Genomic DNA, 23,846 nt, shown 5'->3' with positions numbered 1-23,846 from the left:
GTAACAATTAGCTCACTTCTCTCTTGTGCACATACATGATACTACATGTTCATTGTTTTCATCATGGCACATTGTTTCTGCACTTAATTGATCATGTTTGCATCTAGTCTGACTAATCTCTTGTCACTTCACACGTGTCCTATCAGTCTACTAACCAGTACAGCTTTTTAAACACTGTCACTATTTTATTAGTAATGTTCTATCATTGAAATGTTTTTCACCCTTTTCAAGTTTATTGTTTTATCTGTTTATATTTATTTTCCTTTACTCATCTCTTATCTTGTTTTTCTCAGAATAAGTGATCTTTTACTTTTAAATCAATTTCCTTATTCCGGAATGACCATGACAAGATGTTTCAGTGTGTTTGCGTACTTTATATTAAGTTGATGCCTTGCTTATTGCATAATATGATGAGGCACGTTAGTAAAAGAATAACAAACAAACATTAATAATTAACTTAAAAGAGACACATACTTAATTACTTAATAAACTTTTAACAAAAGCCGTCATCTTTCTCGATGGTTTATTAAACAAAACTTAATGAAACATGCTGTTGTTACTTTCAATGAAACTCATCATCTTCTTTGATGACTTAAATTTTAACTTGATTATTACAAGAACTACTACTACTGATTAATTGTTCACTAATTCTACATAGAAAAGTTCATAAACATTGTTCACGTCTTCTTGCTTCCCATCTTATCCTACATTATATATGCAAAAAAAATTAAATTCTTAATCAATTAAAATATTTCTTTAATATAATGGAAGGAAACATTCCACGTGGGAAAAATTATATATAAATACAAAGATGAGGTGACTTACCGAACAAAAACGCTGGCAGGTCCATAGACACACAAACAAACACAAACATACACACAAAATTCAAGCTTTCGCAACAAATTGTTGCCTCATCAGGAAAGAGGGAAGGAGAGGGGAAGACGAAAGGAAGTGGGTTTTAAAGGAGAGGGTAAGGAGTCATTCCAATCCCGGGAGCGGAAAGACTTACCTTAGGGGGAAAAAAGGACAGGTATACACTCGCACACACGCACATATCCATCCACACATACAGACACAAGCAGACTCTTTCCGCTCCCGGGATTGGAATGACTCCTTACCCTCTCCTTTAAAACCCACTTCCTTTCGTCTTCCCCTCTCCTTCCCTCTTTCCTGATGAGGCAACAATTTGTTGCGAAAGCTTGAATTTTGTGTGTATGTTTGTGTTTGTTTGTGTGTCTATGGACCTGCCAGCGTTTTTGTTCGGTAAGTCACCTCATCTTTGTATTTATATATAAAATATTTCTTTAATTCTATATGAGGATATACTCCTTTTATCTTCTTGTTATCTTCATCTTCCAGAAGGTAACTTCCTGTGTGTGGTATTTTAATAATCCTGTATGTTCCTTTATACAAGCTACACCATTTTCTATTTAATTTCTTTCTCTTTGAAGATTTGGGATGGTTCTTTAATAACACACAATCACCAACTTTATAGCTAACTTCTAAACCTAGCTCCTTATTGAACTGACGTTTTGGAAGATTAGCTTTATGTTGTAATCTTAAATATACTTTATGTATAAACTCATCACGATCCTTTGTCTTATTATGTAAGCATGGTAACTTACCAAGTCACTCATTACTATGTTGCTTATTACATAAAATCTCATTAGATGAATAACCATTTGACATATGTGGTAATTCATTATACATTTCTTCAAATTTTCCAATTAATTCTATCCATCTATGATGTTGGTTATGCACATACGCTCTTATGAATCTGTTCAATTCTAAGAAGACTCTTTCTATGGACTTCCCTGATGGATTATAGCGGACAATGAATACACGTGGAATTCCCCATGTCTTCATTGTTTTGCACCACACTTTACTTCGAAAATACAATGCATTATCAGAAATTAGCATTGCAAGCTTCCCCACTTTAACTAAATAATCATCTATGACTCTTCTTAACATAGGTTTCACATTAGTTGATTGTAACGCATACAATTTTACATATTTTGTGAAAAGATCATAAATCGCAAATATATATTTAAAATTTCCTTTTGCTACTGGAAATGGCCCACACGTATCACATGATACAATGCTTAGAGGTTTCCTAGGTTTTATTGGATGCAACACATCTTTAACACAATAATTGACCGGCTTTGCCTTTTGACATATCCTACAGCTCTGGAGTATTTCTTGAGCTCTTTTTGGTAAATTTGGATAGGAACATAGTTGCTGTAATTTCTTTACACACTTACGAGCTTCAAAATGTCCCATCTGATATGTGTGAACCACAATACGGAATCAATACACCTTGAGGGTATGCATATCTTCCGCTCATCCTTCTCAGTTTTACAATAAAACAATATGTCTTCTTGCAATTGGTAATGACTATTAACTTTATCAATCGTTCCTGTTCTTAAATCACTTATTATTTTTCTCCATTTACCAGTTACTTTCTGCATTCCGCAAACTCATTTCATTAACCTCTTTCCTATATGGAAGTGTTCCTAACAGCATCACCTTAAAATCCATTAATCACTCTTCTTCAACCTTGTCGATCTTGGTAGTTGGTAACCTCGACAATGCATCAGCGACAACATTCTCTCTCCCTTTGACATGCTTAACCATTACGTCATATTCCTGTAATAATAAGGCCCAACACGTAAGTCAGCCGTTTAAATTCTATTCATCATGAAGAACATCACTGCTTTATGGTCACAGTATATCATTATCCGTTTACCATATACAAAATATCGGAACATTTTTTTAGTGCCCATATAATTGCTAATACTTCCAGCTCAGTAGTACTGTATGAGCGTTCACAAACTGCTACAGTTCGACTAGCAAAGGCAATAATTTTTATAGTTTCTACTTTATCCTCATCGTCCATTTGGAATAATGTAGCACCTAGTACTGTTTCCGCTGAATCTGTTGCTATGAAAAAATCTTTATCCATCTGTGGATGATGCAACAATGGATGATTTCTTAAAGCATTGTGAATCTCATCAAAGGCTTTACTAAACGATTCTGCCCATTTCCATTATACATTTTTCCTCAACAGTTGCAACAGACAGTCTTTATTTAATAACTGCTGAGATACAAACTTTCTGAAGAAAGAGGCCAGACCTAAAAATGACTTTAGCTGATTTTTATTTTGCAGATATGGACAATTTCTTATTGTATCCAACTTTTTAGGATTTGGAATAATTCCTTCAGAAGTTACAATATGACCCAAGAATTTAATCTGATTTCTTCCAAATTTGGATTTTGCTAAATTAATCGTGACTCCATATTCTAGGAATTTCTCAGATGCACGATTCATTAGCTCAATATATTCTTCCCAGGTCTCTGTGGTGATCAGTAAGTTGTCAACATACACAGTGACCCACTCTAGTAACTCCGGACCAAGTACTGTATCTAAAGCAGTTATAAAAACACCACCACTAACGTTCAGTCCAAACGGCATTACTTTAAATTGGTAACTACGTCCTAGGTAAATGATCGCCTTATACTTTCTTGATTCCTTAGATATTTTAGTTTGCCAATATGAGCTTTAGAGGGTAAGGGAGGTTAAAAACTTCACCCTGTGAAATTTTTGTAATAGTTCTTCTAAATTCTCTGGGCGAGTCCTCACAGGCTTAATAATCTTATTAATATCATGAGCGTCTAAGACTTACCGAATGTCACCATTTGGCTTAGTCACTGCCAATAATGGGCTTGAGTATTCAGATATGAAAGTCTCAATAATTCCCCAGTCTATAATCTTTTTGATCTCTTTAGTTACTCTTTTTGACCAAGGGACTGAATACATAGTTTTACAAAAAGTCGAATGAGGGCATGTTTCGATACAATATTCAAAGTCCTTAATTACACCTGTTTTTTTAAATTATTAAATACAGGCAAAAATAATTTGCAAGACTTCTCTCAATTCAGTTTGTTGTTGGGGCGATAAATATTCCGATTCTCGTACTTTTTCAGCAATGCTCGATACATCGGTCTCGGCATCAGTTTGCCTGACACAATCATTATTCTTGAAATGCAAATCATTTACAGGAAGACAATTAACAGCTAGGTTCTGGCAATACTTTCCTAAAATAATCTTCTTCTTCAGCAAAGTTGCCTTTAATCATTTGCCTTTAACTATAATAGTACACGCACCTTCCTTAATATCAATCACTGCACCATAATCATATAAAAAATCCATACCCCCAATACATGGTGTTGACATTTCAGACACTACCAAGAAAGTGCATTCGATGGCTACTCCTTGTAGTTCCACTGTCACCCGTATCTGCTTAATTATGCGTTGTGCTTTCGCGCTAAACACCCCTGACATTGTGTAGCCTGTTACTGGTAAGGTAAGTATTTTTTGTTGCTGACTAACGATATTCAAGCAACCCATTGTCATCACACTAACGGTTGCCCCTGTATCTATCAGTATATTAACCGGTAAACCATTAATCTTTACTACTACAATCGCTTGCAAAGTATACCTTTTTTCATTTTTTGGTTCTTTCATGAGATCTTCCTGAATATCTGGTTCCGTATTATATTCAAGAATATTTATTGACTCATGATGTTTGCTTCCCTCCTCAATACCAGCCACCCGAGGAAGGCCTAAAATGACTGGTACTAGTTTTACCGTCCGTCATTCAGGTTCCTCGGTGGTTCATGTACCTCTACTAAATGAATTTCATTTCTTGTTGGTGGATATATATTATCCGCAACTACATTTCTCCCATCTGTTAATGGTATGGGTCTGGTAGATCTGGAAGATGCACCTGTAGTATTAGTGTTTGTCCAACCTACATTATTCATCTGATACATTCCCCAATTTGATTTATTCGGTGGCTCCATAGGAGCACAATTATTCTCATGGCCATTGTCGCAACATGGATTGTGTGACGACTGCTGCCCCCCAAACTTTCTTTTCCTAATTGTGTTTACAACGTTCACCCGTTGAAAACCTCCTGCTCCTGGTATTTGGGTATTATTCCCTACGAAATTCCCTTTAAAGTATTTGTAATTCACATTCAAATTTTGATTATTCTTTTGTGTGCGATCCACATGTCCCCTGCTGTTCTTAGAATTAGTGTTACTTCTGTTAAAGTCTGGAGAATGACTATTACTTTCATTACCATTATTCCATTGATCGGTACACACATTATTCCTAAATTACTATTATTATTCGGTAATTGTCTCGCATCTTCCATCAGCATGTCGATTGAATCAATTACTGACAGAAATCGTTCTACATCACTATCGGGTACATGAATAAGTCTCTCTCTGATATTAAAAGGTAATATGCTCTTTAATGTTCTAATAACCTCCATACTCGAAAACGGTTCAGTCCAATAACATGTGTTGTTGAAATCAAGTTCAAAATATTGTCTCAGTGTTTCTTTCTTTGAATTGTAAAATTCAGGCAGATAAACCTCTTTACATAATCTCTCTTAGCTACTAATTGACCAATATTTTGCTAGAAATAGTTTTTCAATTTCGGAACATGTATTGCAGGTTCCGCCTAGCTCAGTGGCCCACAATGCTGCTTTTCCTACAATTTTTGATACTATGAATTGTAGTTTGTCATACTTTGTCCAACTACATGGAAATATCCTTTTAAAAGCATTAATGTTATTCTTTTCACTTGAAAAAATAGGAAATTGCCTACTTTTGAAAATACTATGTTCTACCTTTAATGATGAAATAAAACTTCTTTGAACATAGGGATCATCTTCTTCATCCAATTGGCTTTTTACTTCCTACGGTTCACCTGTAGACGCGCTGTGTTGTATTCGCGAATGTTTTCTCTCGCAGTTAGATTTCTTATGGCTACCTATTTGTTCATTTTCCGGCTTAGCATTAATAGTTGATCGTTGCTCTGATGAGTGAGCGAAACTAATTGCCGAGTGACACCTTTTGGTAAATTCATTGAAAATTTTGTTTCTTTTAAAGAATTATCACTTGGTGTCTGTGCGCTCTTGATGGCAGATTGCACCTTGCCATCAACTTCTATAGTCTTATGTTCTGTCCATTCAGATAGATCCTCTTCTAGCTTCTTACTTTGGTCTAACAGGTAAGTATCTATTTTACTTAATGAGCCAATCTCTAAATCATTTAGATGACCAGTGAATCCCTCTATTTTTTTGGTAATACTGCAGTTATTCTCAGTAAAGTTGTTAACCCTTTCTGATATGACCCCAAACTGTTCTGAAAAATTACTAACACTTTCATGGATTTTGTCAATACGGTCAATAATTTTAACTTCTCCTTTTTCTCGATTCACTAATCTGGATTCTATATTATCAATTTTAATATCAACATTAACCTGCTGTTGAATAAACTTGTCCTCCCAGGCAATGATCATTTTAGCCTGTTGTTCTGCAAATTTATTTTCTAAGACCTGTTGTTGATCCCTGAATTTGGCATTGATAGATGCTTGCTGCTCCATTATCCTAGCATCGATGTCAGGTAATCTATTTTCTAACATCTCGCGCTGTTCAGAGAATTTAGCATTTAAAGTTGCTTGTTGTTCAGCTTCATCAGAAAATTTAGTATTTAATATCACTTGTCGTTCAGCTAGCTTAGTATTTAAATCACCCAACATATTTAGCTTTGATAGTATAGCACTAAGTACATCTGTATTTCCTGAACCGGTTTGTGCAACATTCATCATGCATTCATTGCCTGCTTTCTCCTCGGGATCAAAATTATCATCATCTACTTCCATAATCTTACTTTGTATTCCAGAACCAGATACACTAGGAGTAATAATTTTGTCCTACTCTGTAAATGATTCTCCTCCTACATTAACAATTGCTCTGTTTATCTCCTCATGTTCAGATAATTCACTTAGTTCATCAACAGATTCTGGAATGGTTTTGTCAAAATCGCCATGTAATCTCCTACTTTGCTTTGACGTGATGGAAAATTTTGTTAACTATGGTTTACTACAATTACAATATTCAAACGACACTATATTTACTCCTACTTGAGACAAGCACAATGAAAATCTCACTATTACCAATATGGTAAAATAATGAAATCTACGGTACCTAAATAATCAATTATTTTGATTAGTGCCTACTGTTTATCGTCTATTTGGGATTGTTGCAGCTTTGCCCATGTCCCTGCTGGCAGCTTATGTCGCTGTCTCGACCGACGTTCTGCTCTCGAACAGTTCTCTGATGTGTTGTGTCGCTCCGTCAGTAGATATCTCGTAGTCAGGAAGCGTTGACCCTCACGTGGCAGTCTCAGAGGTGTTGAGCTCCGCATGTTGTCTCTGCTGGGTTCGTCGATGTGAAGTGCCAAACGATGTGTAGTCCGGCATCATCAGGCCTTTTGCTGTAGGCGAACGATGTGTCGCTTGGTGTCGTCAAGCTCCCGCGTTGTAGGCGCCAACTGATGTGACATTCCTTCCCTCCTACTTCACTCGCTAGGAGGAGACATGACTCGTAACGATGTTCGTCCCCATCGGTATGACGTGGAACGTCACCTGTAACTCTTGTAAGAACACAACTCCTTGCCTGGTTTAGAAATATTCTGTTATCTGCCCGCAACAGTCTTCTCAGCTTGTGCAAACTGGTAAACTGCAATTGTTTATTTTTATTTTTATGCCCGATTAGTTCTGTGATGAAATAAAATCTTGAGTCTTGATTTCATCATTATGGTCGTCCTTCACATCATACATAGCGAGGATGAAATTTTGCTGTCTACTGTTCCGTTGCTGCGTCAAGTTATTAACAACAGTTCGACATAACTCCAGAGATAACTTATATTGGAGTAAATGTTTTTTTAACACGCCGTAATACTGGTTTTAAACTAATCGCTTTTCACTGTCCATTATTCATGTACTCACGTAGTTACTTAAAATTTTTAAAGAGTCAATCAACTTGCATTAATACACATTGTATTGTCCATGTAATGAGTTAGGTGACACTTAAGCTTTATCTTTTGACTCAGATTTTATTGTTGTTTCTGTAATTAATTGTTTGTCCATACAACACAGGCACACCGATATGTCATTCAAGACTAACTTCTGTTCAGTTCAGTAATCGTGACACTGATGACAACTTTTGACTAATTGGCATACTTGTCTTTCTTCGTGTCTTCGTTTTATTGTGTCCTACTCAAGACTACGAATTGTTTTTCTGTTGTTGATCCATTGGTGTCGAGGTTTGTAACTGTTCATCAGTACGAAGGCCAAGTCCAATAAACCAATATCACTCAATTGAAGTCTAACGCTCATCTTAGTATACCGCCGCGTTGAGAACGGTAAGATTAACTTTCTTCAGTCGAATGACTTAGCAATACTTCAGTCTCTATCTCACGAATTATCAAACTTCCAAAACTGAAACAACCTAATAGCGTTTGCAGCCAGACAACTATCGCAAAAGTACTTTAGAGCGACTCGAGCAACTAACTGACTGAACATTTCCCTTTCCGAGTTACATTGCAGACACACTGAATTTCCTATTCGATGCGGCTAGAACTCTTTTCCATGGTAAATGTTATCTTTGACTGAATTACTTTCTTGGATTTAACCTTCGTTCATATGATTTTGAATTTATTCTATAAGTGTTTGATAAAGAATCTATGATAATCCTTTCGTTGTATGCTATTCTCAGTATTTGAATGATATAGGTGTTAATCAAAATATTACCAGTGTAGATTTTATTGTCAATAGTTGCTGTCACTGTCAAGTTGACTCACTTCCCTACTTTAAGTTTCCACAAAGTTTGTTAATTGGAGTTTTCTGTCCTTGGGATATTACACAAGCTAAGACAATAAAACAAAATATAATAAATGTAAGCAGAAGGAAAAACATTACAGGAAAAAATTTAAAAAAATGCAACACAAATTGGGGAATGAGGGGTGAAGTTAGGTTAACCCCTTAACTGGTCTGGACGTGTTAACGCGCGTGCCTTTGTACCTGTCCCGGAATGTGTCTTTGCGTAGACACGTTCAGAGCACCAGGTAAAGGACTGGTGGCATGCATAAACACGTTCAGAGCACACACAGACGGGTACAAAGGCGTGCACGTTAACACGTCCAGAGCAGTTAAAGGGTTAATGTAGTTTGAACCTGTAATGGTTGAAGCATGAGAGGATATGTTGAAGACAAAAGTGCCCACCTCACAAGTCCAGGAAAATGAGTGCTCAGGATTCAAAACACCAGTGTGTGAAGTTGCAGGCTCTCATGTCTTAAGAGTCGTGCTATATAACATATTGAAATCTCCAAAACGATTTGTCAGTGTCAGTTAAACATTATACCGGTTTGGTGGTTTGCATTCGTGTGTAGAAAGCTATATAATTAACACATGAGTTGCAATTTTGGTTGGTCCTTGTAAAACCTTGCATTTGTATTGTGTGCTTTATTTTATTGACACAGGAGAATTGCCCCAATTTAATCCTTGTACCACTGAAAAGATGAAAGAAATAAGTATAGTGTTAGTGGTGGTGAGAAACAACTGAAATTGTTAAAACTGAACAAAGCTCCACAGCCAGGTGGAATCCTTGTCAGATTCTATACAGATGATTTTGCAGCTGAGCTAGCCCCTCTTCTAACTATAATCTATCATAGATCCCTCGAACAAAAAACTGTGCCCTGTTCTTGGAAAAAGGCACAGATCACACCAGTGTACAAGAAGGGTAGTAGAAGTGATCACCAAAACTGCTGTCTAGTATCCTTGACATCAGTTTGTTGTAGAACCTTAGAACATATTCTGATCTCAAATACAGTGAAGTATTTTGAACAGAATTACCTCATCAGTGCCAACCAGCATTTATTTTGAAAACATTGATCATGTGAAACCCAACTTGTGCTTTTCTCTCATGACATACTGAAAGCTTTGGATCAAGGCAGTCAGGTAGATGCTGTATTTCTTGATTTCTGAGAAGCATTTGAATGAATACCACACCTACACTTATTGTCAAAAGTACAATCATATGGTGTATCACGTGAACTGTGATTGGATTGACAGTAATTGGGAAGATGGTCAGAAGTTTTGACAAATGCTACAAAGCTACTATATGTATTTTGCATACAAATTTATTTGTTAATTTTAGATCTGTTTGACAGACTGTGCATTATTCTTTTCACAGGTTTTGTGTTCTATGTTTTCCTAGTGTTGGCACTGACACTGGCAATTATATCATACTTCGGCCCACGATATGGACAACGAAATGTTGTGGTTTACATTACGTTATGTTCTGCAATTGGTTCCCTCAGTGTTATGAGCTGTAAGGGCCTAGGACTTGCTATCAGGTATTATAAAAATGCAAAATTTGTATCTCAACTATTTTCTGGTGTATTGATTGACTCATGTGTTATTGAACTATTTTTCAGAGTGCTATTTCCTTAAGAATCATTTTATTTTTAAATGACTTGTTGAGCTTGCCATAGTTACAGTGCACACTAGATATTGTTGTAGATCTCGAAATGTGGCTGGAAAAACCACGGAGTAGTTGAGTCCTGTGTGACAAGTATGCAGACTTGGTCTATAGAAAACAGTGACAAATTTTTAAAAATATTCAGCAAGCCACCAAAGTATTCTTTTTTACATCACTGTCATAAAACATGAGTGGGAAATGCTAGACTTACTTTATGGTTTGATGGATGTCTTGCTACACTCCCTTTGACGTGGTGATCAGAGCATTTTTTTCTAATGGAATGACTGCAAAAGTGTCAGAAAGGGGAAAATATGAGCCTTCGTAGTGGTTTTGTAGGATGTGTAGTAGGTATGGTAATAGCAGAACCAGCTAAGAAATTGTTGCCCTTCAGATTGTACTAGGAAAGAGAAGAAATGCTCTGGACCTATGAAAAGGAAGAGGGGAAGAGACAGATGGGAAGTGATGACAGACAGTAGAGGGAAACAGGCATAGATTTATTTCAGACATTCACATCATTAATGTGGAAATTAGGTTGACCTTTTGCATCGTAAGCAAATGCATGTCTAGACAGGGCTCAACAAACTTTCGAAAAAAACTTGAGATGTAAGAATGTAGAGAAATCTGCAATGGGAAATTAATTTTAGTTGTTAGGTAATTCTCACATTAGAGATGTTAATTAACTATTTCATTGTGAACTAAAGCGGAATTGCCATTTTTTTAAAAGGTAGATGGCAATGGTGTCAGGAGGAGTGATTTTGTAGAAGAAGATACTAGGTTAAGTTTTGTGGTCTGACCAGTTGTATTGAGTGAAACCCCTATGTTCAGTGGCTTGTGACGTAAGATGCACTAGCATTAAGAATGCCAGTGTGCATTCTTATTGACTGACCTAATTTGAAACCCCATTTTCTAGAAGAGAGTGTATAGAGTGGAACAGCCATATAGATTTATCTAACTTGGTTAATCCCATCTGAACATCACATGATCTCTGGTAATATGATATGATATATACTTCAGGATTTTGATTAGCATCTTACTCCTGGAGTGGAGGTATTGGTAAAGGAAGAGCTGGCATGTTTATATGAAACTTATGCATCAGGAACATTTAACAAAAGTTTTTTTCGATGTAGCTGGTAGAAGTGCAGTTAACTGATTTCTTCTTTTTCTTGTGCCCTTTGTTCTGCATCAGCACAGGGTCAGCAAGTTATTTACAGAATTGGGTTGGCTAATTTAAGGACTGGCCAGATGCCTTACCCCCCCCCCCCCCCCTCGGTACCCCCTGGGATGGAAGACGTGTATGCCAACTATCTGTGTGTACTGTTAATCATGTGGAATTGAGCAAAAGTGGTATAAATGTTTGTGAATCATGTAACTGAGGAATGACTGAGTAGCAGCCTTGTATCCATGTAGTGGGTTGAGGGGAAACTGTCTAAAAACCACATACGGGCTGACCAGAGTTCCGACCCTCATCATTAAGTCTGCCAGGTGGTTTCAGTCAGGGATTGATGAACCTCTCCATTCTGGAAAGCGGAGCTTTAACATGTACGCCTATCTGGGCGAGTAGAAATGTAATTACCTATGTCACACAGTATTCTTACCACTTTGTTCTGCTGAGTATATTCTTAATACAAGTTAGGTGCACCGTTCCAGAGTGAAAATATACAAAGGAAACAATAAAATTACAAAGAAACAGAAAGGTTGGCCAGTTCTTTATCTTCAGAAAGCAAACTCCAAGTGTTGGTGATACACATTTAAAAGTGAATAAAATTATTTCTGGCTTTTGGAACTATTAATTCCTTGCTGAGGGAGGAAAAAGGAGAGAGATTGGGCAAGGTTAAAAATAGTGGCAGTCATTCAGTCATATGTATTAGAGAACTCACCTGTTTTCACGAAAAGGGGCAACAAAAGATCTTTCTTACGAATACTAGACATAGGTTTTTTTTTTCTTTTCTTTTTTTGCGTAAAAGTGTGTCTCAATGGGACATGTATTTTACATCATGAAGCTAATTGTTAGTCTGACCCTTGGTTTCCTTGTAATTGTGTGAAAATTGAAAAAAGCCAGCACCCAAAGTTTTAGGTTAACACAGTTACATACTTGATTAGTTATTCTGTGTATTAGCTTTATTTATACTTTTTATCCAGCTGGTCTTCAGCAGTTTTACATGATGTTTTATTTAATATATATTTGTTAATATTTACTTCTGGTAGTATCAGGTCATCTTTTTGTTGGTTGGAAACTGAATGATTTTTATCTTTGAGGTTCTTTCTCCCCCTCACTGTGTCACTCTTCCATCTCTATGAGGAAGGAATCTGTGGTTCTAACAGGTAATAATAGTGTTCGTTTATTTACATGAGTTTCTTTAGGCTTTACTGGGAGATGTACCTCCTTAATGTAGGTACTAGGCTTGGTATAAAAAAAAACTGTTGTTTTAAGGTTGGTATGTTGGATGGCGATCATAAAAATTTTTTTGAAGTTGTACATGTATCATTTGCATATAATTTTTTAAAGCACTGATCAGTTTTGAAGTAGGGCAGCCATTGAATGGATCAAAACACTGCAGTACTGCTTAGGGAGTGAATAGTGAGATCTTGCCATGATGGGTGTAGTATCTCCATTAAAAATGAAACTAAAGTTTTTGGATCCTGCAGCTTATAATGAACAATGCATTGACAGTTGGACTTTACATTCAATTTTACGTCCCGTGATGCAAAATTTTCACATGGCATTCAATAAAAGTTCTTTAACAGCAACAGTTAATTTATAATCTTTTGTATATATAACCTTTTGTGAGGACCTGTGATTTGTCTTCATTCTAAATGGATTACAGAAAAATTTTAAAAAATTACTTAAACATGTATTTGCAACAGTATGAATTAGCATATTTTGCTATTCATCACTCAGAGCAAGAATGGGTGACAAACAGGTGCACATGAAAGCACTTTTAAAAGTAGACTACGCTATTGGACAAACTAAGTGTTTTGGACTTCATTAGTTGGCTTGTTCTACCTTTAAATGTATTTTATGTTCCTGTGTTTCTTTATGTGGTGAGTAACTATGTATCCTGATCCATATTGTTGTCGTCCCATCGTTGATTTTACATTGTTTAAATACCTATCTAGTAGATGTAAGCAGATTTTTGTAATTCGTTATGAATCAGTCTAAAAATTATATGTTGACTGAAGAAGATCGGTATTTAAAACTGGTAAGGGTTTTTGGAACTACATAAAAAGCAGTGTATTGCTGTGTTTGTCTGCATTTCTTAGAAGTAGTATGTTAAATTCACAGCAGTATTACTTCTTAATTTTCTTTTCATTTTTCATTTCCCATTCACCTAACATTATTAGCAGTATTCTGAAACATTTGCTATATGTTAATTTATCATTCTTTGCTGTCAATAGTTTCTGTGTGTCTAATTTTAGATTATACACAACACTTTAATTATATTTCTGATGTATGTAATATGAAGACTACTTCTTTTTATTTTATTACACAGGGACACCGTTACAGGGAAATCAAATGAGGCATCCAACTGGCTTACATGGCTTCTGCTGATGGCTGTTATTCTCTGTATTTCAATACAGATGAATTACCTAAACAGAGCACTTGATCTCTTTAACACTGGTATTGTGACTCCTATTTATTATGTTCTTTTCACGACACTAGTAATTGTGTCATCAGCAGTGTTGTTTCGTGAGTGGCAGGATGTGGGACCTGAAGACATTGTTGGAGGCATGTGTGGCTTTCTTACTGTTGTAACAGCCATATTTCTACTCAATGCATTCCGTGATATTGACATTTCGTATTCAGATGTGAGAAGTATGTTGCGTCCAAGAAAGACAGGTATTGTATCTGTGGGAACTGAAGGAAACAGAGCAAATGGAGTTTCTGCTTCAGCTGTTTACAGAGACACAAAGCGACTGTTAGGCAGTGATGATGAATCTTCATCATATGGCAGTCCTGGTCCAACTCCTCCTGTATGACCCATGGCTACTCCTGCTACATTTCGCAGGCTTCAGTCTTCAGGACTGTATCCATAGTGTTTTTATTCCCAACAACTTTGAAAGATATGTACAAAGATATTTGTATTATTTTTTCTGTTGGAGAGACTGAATCAGGAAATTATCTGTGATTGTTGATAGCTGTGATATGTGCAACAGTGACAGCCGGTTGTAAACAGTTTTATGGCTCTGTGTTTGTCACTTAAACATGGATGTGTGTCTTTTGCATGTATAAATGTAATGTATTGTTGTGTGGTATTTATAAGACTTGAACTTATTTATTCATACAATTGAGTCATATTCAGTGTACAAATAATGAAGATAGTTATACTATAATTTGTTAGTGATACCATTTCAATGTTTAATGGTGATAGTCTGAATATTTAAGTAATTTTCAAATTAACATTCACCTTTTAGTTTCTGCTGTGCCACCCCACTGGTTACTGCATTCATTTAAATAAGTTTTTATACTCAGATGATTTTATTTGTTGAACTGAGAGGAATTTTCATGTGTTTTATGCTTTTTTTTGTTAAAAAAATCAGAAAGTGTCCAAAACTGCCGGCCAGAGTGGCCCAGCGGTTCTAGGCGCTTCAGTCAGGAACCGCGCGACCGCTACGGTTGCATGTTCGAACCCTGCCTCGGGCATGGATGTGTGTGATGTCCTTAGGTTAGTTAGGTTTAAGTAGGGGACTGATGACCTCAGAAGTTAAGTCCCATAGTGTTCAGAGCCATTTTTTTGTCTAAAACTTGAGTTGTTAGTGTGTGCTCATACCTCAGCCAGTGATAGAGGAATTAAGTAAAGTAAACCTCTAAAGCCATACAACAATGGAAAATCCATGATTGAATGTAAATATTACCCTTATACTGAATCAGTAAACCAGATGTTTTTTTTTTTTTTTAAATGGATATTATGATAGTACCAAAACATATTGAATTCTCAATGCTAAAAGCTGAAATTTCCATCTATAGATGAAATGCGGATAGTGCTTAGTTGCACACATAAATACCAGGTAATTTTCTTCCTGCAGGTTTGGATCTTTTTATTTGCATCTTTGCACCATCCGAATTTCAGTTGTAGTGGCCTGTATTTGTTATATGTTGTACCTCCATTGTGACACTTAATCTGAGTGTAGAATTAAGATCAGTATAGAATAACTGAATATATGCTGTGTCTGCCCATAAATATACATTTTCAGCAGTATGAAGAACAAATTTTTTTATCATGTACAATAAAAGCAGTGAGTGTGTGTGTGTGTGATGTGGTGATAACTTCAACTGGTTGCATGACTTTTCAGGTGCTTGTATTGTTAATGTGAAGTTCGGAACAATTAGCACACAGCAGATGATGACATTTTTAGTATAAACAATATTAACTGTAAACTTTTAATATGTTAAGCATAATTGCGGAGTGTTGATGCTACAAGTTAGAAAATCTTTACTTTGTGGATGGCTTAATTATGCTGGGAAGAATACAGTCAACTTCCAGAAATTGATTATATAATGAAAACATATTGTCCTGGCACAGTGATAATCAGAAATAGCGATGTAGACTATCGCTACACTTTCAGGTGACCATTCAGTCAGATAAAGTAGTCTGGAGATACATGCTTCATCCTTGTACACATCAGTATCCTTTTTGTCACTCTAATCAGTTCCTTTGTCAGTTCCCTCTTTAAAAACATGTAACTGTGTAGTTAATGTGTGTGTCTTGAGAAAAATGCTGAAGTAGTTCATTTGTACGTAGCTGTAGAAATATTTACAGAAATAACTAACATAACTCTTTTTCACTAAACATGCAAAATGAAACAAAAATTCCTGGTTCTGATAGACATGTTTGAATGATAAAGGAGAAATTCTTGTATGTACAAGATGTCTTTAACATTTCTGGGATTGAAATTCCTGTCATCTGTGGGAAAGCAAACAATTTTTTAAATTATTTTATCTATCTTTGCTCTCGGGTAGAACCACGTGTAAACTATTCTCAGTGGCCTGATTTTATGTGAACTGTTGGCACACAAAGAAATTCAGCATTATATCAAGTCATTTCAGAGTTGCTGCAGCCTGAAGTTCCCTGTAAATGATCACACAATTTGCCAACTTTACTAGTTTCGTCAAATATTTGTCTATGCCAACTTTGTTTGACATGTTTATAGAACATGTTTGCCAACACACAACAAGAATTTCAATCCCAGAAAGGTTTAGGATACCTTGTACAGGTAAGAATTTCTCCTTTACTATTCAAACATATTTATCAGAACCAGAAACATGAAACATTCAAGTTTCATTTAATCCTCTAGGTTACACTTCTATCACACAATGTAAAATGATAGCAAGTATTATCAGTTGTGATGGTGGTGCAAAGTCAGTGATGGAGCCAATACAGTCTTTCCCTGTAGGTGTGTTCATAACTGGTACCCAAGGAAGAAAGGGAAATAGAAGATTCCTCTACAGTCACAGCACTTTACTGATTTGGTATCAAATTTGGTTATTTTATTGCAAGGTTCAAATATCTCTGGGAGGACCTAATTAACACCTTGTTGCTATAGTAACTTTCAAAAAGGTGCATGTTTGTCCCATGTTTGCAACTTCCAGAATTGGGAGAAATTTTATTTGACAAGATGGTGGAGATTACGTTTGTTGTTTTGGGACGCATGTTTAGTGAGGAGTGTCATTACCTTTTATCTTATTGTATCATGAATTTCACAATTATGGAAACAAGGATAAGTGATAGAAAAGGTTACCAAAAGGGTAGAAGTACTAAGTCTTTTGCAGCCATATATTGCGTATTGTGCAGGAATAGGTTAAGAAAAAACTCAATGTTTGATGCACAAAAAAGAAGTGGGAGTACAGTAAAATAATAAAAAATAAAATAAAATAAAATAAAGGAAGCTCTCTGGATTGTCTGTGGACAATGTATATTTTCCCATGTTGTGGTATGTTAATGAACTTTCATTAGAGGACCAAGTAGAAGATAAATTTTCACATAACTGTGTCTTCCTTTTCCAAGTGAGTGTGAAGTAATTTTAACAGGTTATTAAATTTTTCACTACCAATTTGGAGAAAGTTGGTGTAATCATCAGGTTCTAAGTGTAATATTTCCTTTAGAAGATTTTCATGAGTATATTTATCTTATAGTTTCAACCATTTTCTGGACCAGCATCTTGGTTTTTTTTCTCTTCTTTATACAGTGCGAAAGCCAATGTAAGAGATGCTTCACCTGTATAAGTAGCTATTCCGACGAATGTCAAAACGTCCCACTACACGATACACATAGTGTGAGAGCTGCTCCAAAAGTAGCTTAAGTTTTTGTCGGCATGTGAGCGTGCTTGTTTGACAAACCTGTGTATAGGAAACAACAAACTTGACAAACAAGTTTTATCATTAGCAGGGGCCTTAACAGAGATACTCACATATAATTCTTCACCTTCCGCAAGTATCACAGTGTTCAAAATGTGTGCCTCAGACCTTCCCAAGGTATTTGACCCTATATTAATTGGTTTCTCTCCTCAATAACCAGAACATATGGCAGTTAAGACAGAACCCAAGCAGCTACTTCCAGTTGGTGAGACCTTGATGAATTTACCTTTGGGCATATTTTGTGTATAATAATTAGACACTGCCTAGTTCTCAGTCTGACACACATTTTGCCACACTACAGCTGCATATTTAAACTGGCGACATTCAGGTTCTGCTATAAGAATTCTGGCCTGAATTGCTGGAGCTGGCAGTCATGTGTGCGTGAGGTGTGCTTGCTTGTGTGTATGAATGGTGTTTTGCTCTTTTGCCGATGAAGGCTGTGGCTGAAAGCTTTGTGTATCTTTTAATTGCACCTGTTTGCAACTTAATGTGTCTTCTTTATGGTAAGTAGCAATCTATCTTTTTCCTGCATTGTTGATGTTACTACCTGTAGTTTTCATTGTCTGAAATATTTTGCAACTTTGTGCAATGTCTGTAACATACTGTCTGTTTACAACCCAGTCTTCAATAATAATTCACCGAACTGATTTATCATAAGTTTATCATGGTAATTCCCTCCGAAATCATTATAAATTTCCAGAATTTACTAACAGTAATGTCTCTGATTTCCTTTTTGACTTCTCCCAATACTCTCTTTTCTCAGTTTTTTAAATTGTAAATCTGTTCCTGTATACACCAATAAAATGCAAGTTTGTCTACTGATGCAAATGTTTATTACATTTTGCTGGTATAATCACACCTTTGTGAGCATACAGAATGTTGTCCATTATGCCCCCCCCCCTCCCCATAGCCCACTGAGCTTCAGCAAGTTGTCTGCTTATATCTGTATATTTATTGCTTAGCTCTCTCATGCAGCACCTCTCGCACAGTGCAGGTTGATTTCAGTAATCACTGCTTTTATCATGATTTGTCTCTATGTCACTGTTTTATTTGTAGTCCCTCTGCCAACTTCATAATGTTTCACATGTGTTTATTAGCTGTATTACAACACAAGCATCCTTCATTTCTTTTAGTGTTCAATTTGAGGATTGTTTTGCACCAGTTTGGTTGTGATAGCAATGTGATTAGCAATAGAACTCCATTCTTTCAAACTTCCTCATTATATGTGTCTTTCATAACTTAATGTATGTAGCTCGGTAATCACCTTCCTTTACTATTTTTTCATTTTCCTATCACACTATCATTCTTCAGATTCCCTCGTATTTCCATAGGCCACTGCTTGCTTCTTTCTGCAGTATATTTCCACAAATCTCTCCATCAGTTTTAAGGATGTCATTTGTCACTTTAATAGTCCTGAATTGTTTCAACGTCTTCCTTTAATTCAACCTGGTGGGGATCCCAAATACTTATGCAGTAACCAAGAATGATGTTAAACGCAGGTGAGCTACACGTTCCTAGAATTCTCCCAATAAGATGAAATTAACCATTCAACTTCCCTACTACCAACCTTACATGCTTATTCCATTTTGTGTTATTTTGCAATTTTATGCCCTGATTTTTTTAATATTTAGAGCAGCCTGTTATTCCTTACAGCAAGTAGAAATTTTTTCTAATTCATCCTGTAACATCCTAGTCACTCGATGATTTTTCCCGTACTACAGTCTCAGTAGCAAACAGTTGCAAATTGCTGCTCACCTTATCTGTCAGATCATTTATGTAAATAGAGAACAAGAAGGGTCCTACCAATTCCCTACGCTTGGATCTAAGTCTGCATAGGGACACTATGTCTAATACTATCTGGAAATCTGGGGCTATGGAATATCCAAGTTGCCCTTCATCCATCATGGTTTGCACGATACTGGACAAGAAGAGGGAAAGCTGAGTTTGGTGTGAGTGGTGCTTTCTAAATTTGTGCTGATTTGTGGACAGAAGATTTTCTGCCTCGTGGAAATTTATTGTATTTCAGCTTAGAATATGCTCACATTAATTTTCCTGAGTTAATCATCTGCAGGTGAGCACTATGGTTGGGAGACAGTCCATAGAGGTGCAGCAGGGTGGGGCTGTAGTTGTGAAATCTAATGGAATACACTGCAGTTGTGATGACAGATTCTGGTGGTGCAATCTGGTGCATTGTGGGAGGCTAGTGACAGAGACAAAGGGCTTGTGTTATCAGTTTATTTACAAAATGTATGATTAATTCAGGTTTATGAAAAATCCCCATTACACCCTATACTTGAGTGCCTTCCTGCTTCACTAACTATTGCTTCACAAAACAGTACAGATCACTGTGTGAACAACATTAACAAAACAATTGCTGTTTGGGAGTCTTATGGAAGCACTTTTATGTTTTCGGAAGTATTTATTTATGCTGTTATGTTATAATTACAGCCATTGAAGAGATGGGGATGAAGGGCATTTACACTTCTGACTTACTCCCTCTCCTTTTCCAGTATTTTGGACATTATATATAAATATATAATGATTAAAGATACACTTACAATGTGTAATTGTTCTTTTTACTTTGGTGTTTGATTCCATGATATAGTTCTTAGTGTCGTTGGCTACTAAGGTGGATGTCCTAGATTTTTAATGTGTAGTAGTCTGGAATGGATCTAATCACCCTTCAAGCCAAATGAGAAACTGCTTGATGAAATAAGCAGCAAGATTGACAAACAATATTTCAGTGCTGTCAGATCAAAAGGCTTGCACAAGGTTAGCAGCCACACAACATTTACAATTTACTTTTAATTTTTGTACAAATAAATCATAGTGATTATGTTCAACAATTGTGCCCTATTGTACTTTTCACAGTTAAAATATTCATAAAATTTGGACTGTGCATACAAAATTTACCTCTGAATACAAATTTGCAGAAGAACTAAAGGTTTGTAATAAGTAGCATGAAAAGATTGCATATTTTCAGAAGTGTGCTTTCTTTATTTTTATAAACAAAATTTATTTACTCTACTCTGCAGATATTTATGGTGTTACAAATAAAATAAAATCCTCTTTGTTGTCCTGCCTATAACATGGTTATTGTTCCAAGAAGGAATGACAAATCTTAGTTTTATATCAGATACATGGTATGAATATGACAATAACTTTCCTGGATATATACAAACTACCCAGGTGTAAGTTCTCTTGATTCTTTTTTGTCTCCACAGAAAATTTCATTGTATTACCTATGCTGCAAATACACGCCATATTCTTCAGCATCTTGCTTTCTTAGACTGGTCTTGCTCTCCCATGGCCTGTATGTAGATCTTTTGCTTGGCAACACCTTGTGTAATAATCATAAAGCATTTCTTTGTGCTTTTAGCAATTTTATTTATTTCATTCGAGATGTAGCAAAAACAAATATGTGATATTTGATAACAGCATTTATCTATTACAGTGATTTTTTAAAAAGTGAAGGCAGGCATTTAAAAGATGCATAACAAAACAAATATTGGGAAGAGCTTTCTGGGACCAAAGGATTTGCCATTGTTGTTGCTTTAGCTAATTTACAGAATATGTAAAACTGATTGTAGATCAGAAATGAGCTGTGTTAATACATAATAAAGACCAGACAGAGAAAATTTAATGAGATATTCTACACAATAAAAGAATGTTTGAAGATGGTCATCCAAGCCAAAAACCAGTTAACATAATAAAAGTAATACTGTAGAACAAAAGCAGACTAGCATTTTTCATTTATTATGTCTTGAAGTTGTGATAAATTTAAAATGTGAAATGTGTGTTTCTGTGCTGGTTAAAAATATGATTGTAACTATTTATTTGAATTTTAGAGGACCTTCCACACAACTGTATTACCCATATTCTTTCATTAAAGTTAATACATTTTATATTGAATATGTTTGTTTAGTTTATCACCAAGAATAAACAGTAAGGAGGCGGCTAATTTCCAGACTAGGTGTATATTAGTGCTATATGCTTTTGAACACTTTTGAAATAAAGGTGACCAACAAAACACATTGAGTCCTAAGCATGGTAATCTCTTACGAACATTATTTTGATACAAATCTAAGAGAAGAGAGAATGCTGCTATAGTTTATACATTTTACACTTTTCTAATAGTAGCAAAATTGTGTAACACAATTTTATTGTGAAGATACTGATGGCAAAATACCTATTAATTCCAGTTTTAGTGTCATGTACATCTACAAACATACTCCACTAGCCACTGTATGGTGCAAGCTGGAGGGTATTTTATACCATTACTAATCATTTCCTTTCCTGTTTCATTGCAGATAGTGACAGAAAAACAAATGTCTATATGCCTCCATTTGAATCCTAATTTCTCCTATTGTTGTGGTTCTTACATGCAATGTAAGTTGGCGGAAGTAGAAGCACTCTGCGGTTGTTCATCTATTTTTCTTTGTGAATGAATACGTCTGTGAATCCTATTGTTTGCTGTGGTTGTCCCTAGACGTAGCCTGCTCTATTGCCAGCTGAGCCATTTGTTTCTTCTGGCAGCCAGAAGCAATAAGAAACTTCAGAGTGTGTTTGCCAACGATTTTCAGTCTCTTGCGATAATTTGAAACTTTGAGCAATTCTGAGAACTTTATCAATACGGATCTGAAAACTCTGGTGCCTGAGTATGTTTTTCTTTGCCAGGTGCATAGCAAACAACTGGGTGCCTTTATTAAGCGATCAGCATATGACTGTATACACTGTTCAATACAACAATGACTCTAAAATGTGGAAGCCAGTCATGGCATGATTCAAACTGCAATTTCTAACAGTGGCAAAGACCTAACCTGGAGGATGATGTATGTGATTTGCAAATATAATATTCTGAAAGTGCTTCGCATATTCTGAAAATAATAATTTATCAGTATTGAAAAGGGTTTTAGCTTTCTAAGGAAACACATTACATTCAGAGACAATCGAGACAAAAAGAACAATTACTGAAGATCAGCAAACTGATGTAGCTGATGCAGGTACATTTTCCAGGCAGTGCTGCTGTCCTGAAATAACAGGATGACAGAAGAGCAACAGGTGTGGCTGAGAATGTAGCTATGAATTCTGTTAACAGCTGTGATTTCATGACCATTTGCTACTGATGCTTTCCTAATGGGATGTGAATTACTACTGTTCTTGTTGAAGCCGTTGCTGAAATTTGTTGCTGTTGAGCTTCAAGAAACTAGTATCATTATGCTCATCTCATAGGCCTTTAGATCTGTACCATCGCTTTGCCGCCTCTTGCATTCTACGATTGAATTGAATTCTTTGTAATATCTTCTCATCAGTGATCAATACAGCATTTTTCCATGGTTTTGATCACTTTATGAAGCTCTAAGTAAGTATGGTGTTAGTTAGAGAAAGAATCCATCATATTCTTTAACAGAAATTCCAGAAACCTGCTCTGCCTTTTCTGAATCTGGTCAACAGAATGTTACTGTGGCTGGAAATGGGTGAAAAAGTATTACATGGTTCAAAAGTAAGTCCAATAATAAATTAGCAGTGTTCAAAATTCTCTTGTCTGTGAGACATAATACACTCAAGAGAATGTAGCAGGATGGTGGGCATCTTCCTACCCAATGAATTACACAAGACACCCTATCAGTTCTAGGGAAAGGCCTCAACTTTGCTCCAGGACTGGGAACAGTACTCATATGCATATTCAGCATCAGCTACTAGAGTTCCTTCTAACACAGGCAAATAGGTCAGATGAGAGATGCATACAACTGCCAGAAAAAGTTAGAAGAAAGCCTTAATCATCTGAGGGAAGAAAATGGTACCCTAATTTGGATTACTTGTCTTGTCGCCGGCCGTTCTTAATATTATCGGGAGATTATAAATTGTTACATTTTACTAATCTCATCGTTAGTTCTCGCAAGTTCTCAACCCTGTTACCCTACTTTCATGAAAGTTCAAAGATATACATATGTGAATAAATACAAAATTTATTTGTTTTAAATATTTGTTTGTTTGCAATGTCTTTGGTACTTGGTATTTCTCTTTCATATTATGCTGCAAAACAGTCTCCAAGACGTAACACAACTCCACAAGACTTAAACATTAAGGTTTTT

General features: G+C 35.9%; 1 protein-coding gene across 2 annotated transcripts in view; it reads left to right on the top strand.

Moving 5' to 3' along the window:
* LOC124802895 (magnesium transporter NIPA2) overlaps positions 1 to 21,620 on the top strand; it is a 57,744-nt gene extending 36,124 nt beyond the window's left edge. For both annotated transcript variants that reach the window (XM_047263957.1, XM_047263956.1), the window contains exons 6-7: positions 10,110 to 10,272; positions 13,889 to 21,620. In XM_047263957.1, coding sequence (XP_047119913.1) covers positions 10,110 to 10,272; positions 13,889 to 14,375 — 650 coding nt within the window. In that variant the 3' untranslated portion in view covers positions 14,376 to 21,620. The remainder of the gene's footprint in view (positions 1 to 10,109; positions 10,273 to 13,888) is intronic.
* Positions 21,621 to 23,846: the final 2,226 nt, after the last annotated feature.

The sequence above is a fragment of the Schistocerca piceifrons genome, chromosome 6 (assembly GCF_021461385.2).
Source record: "Schistocerca piceifrons isolate TAMUIC-IGC-003096 chromosome 6, iqSchPice1.1, whole genome shotgun sequence".
Classification (NCBI taxonomy): domain Eukaryota; kingdom Metazoa; phylum Arthropoda; class Insecta; order Orthoptera; family Acrididae; genus Schistocerca; species Schistocerca piceifrons.
Note: the sequence above shows the minus strand (reverse complement) of the source record. Positions and strands in the feature narration are given on the sequence as shown.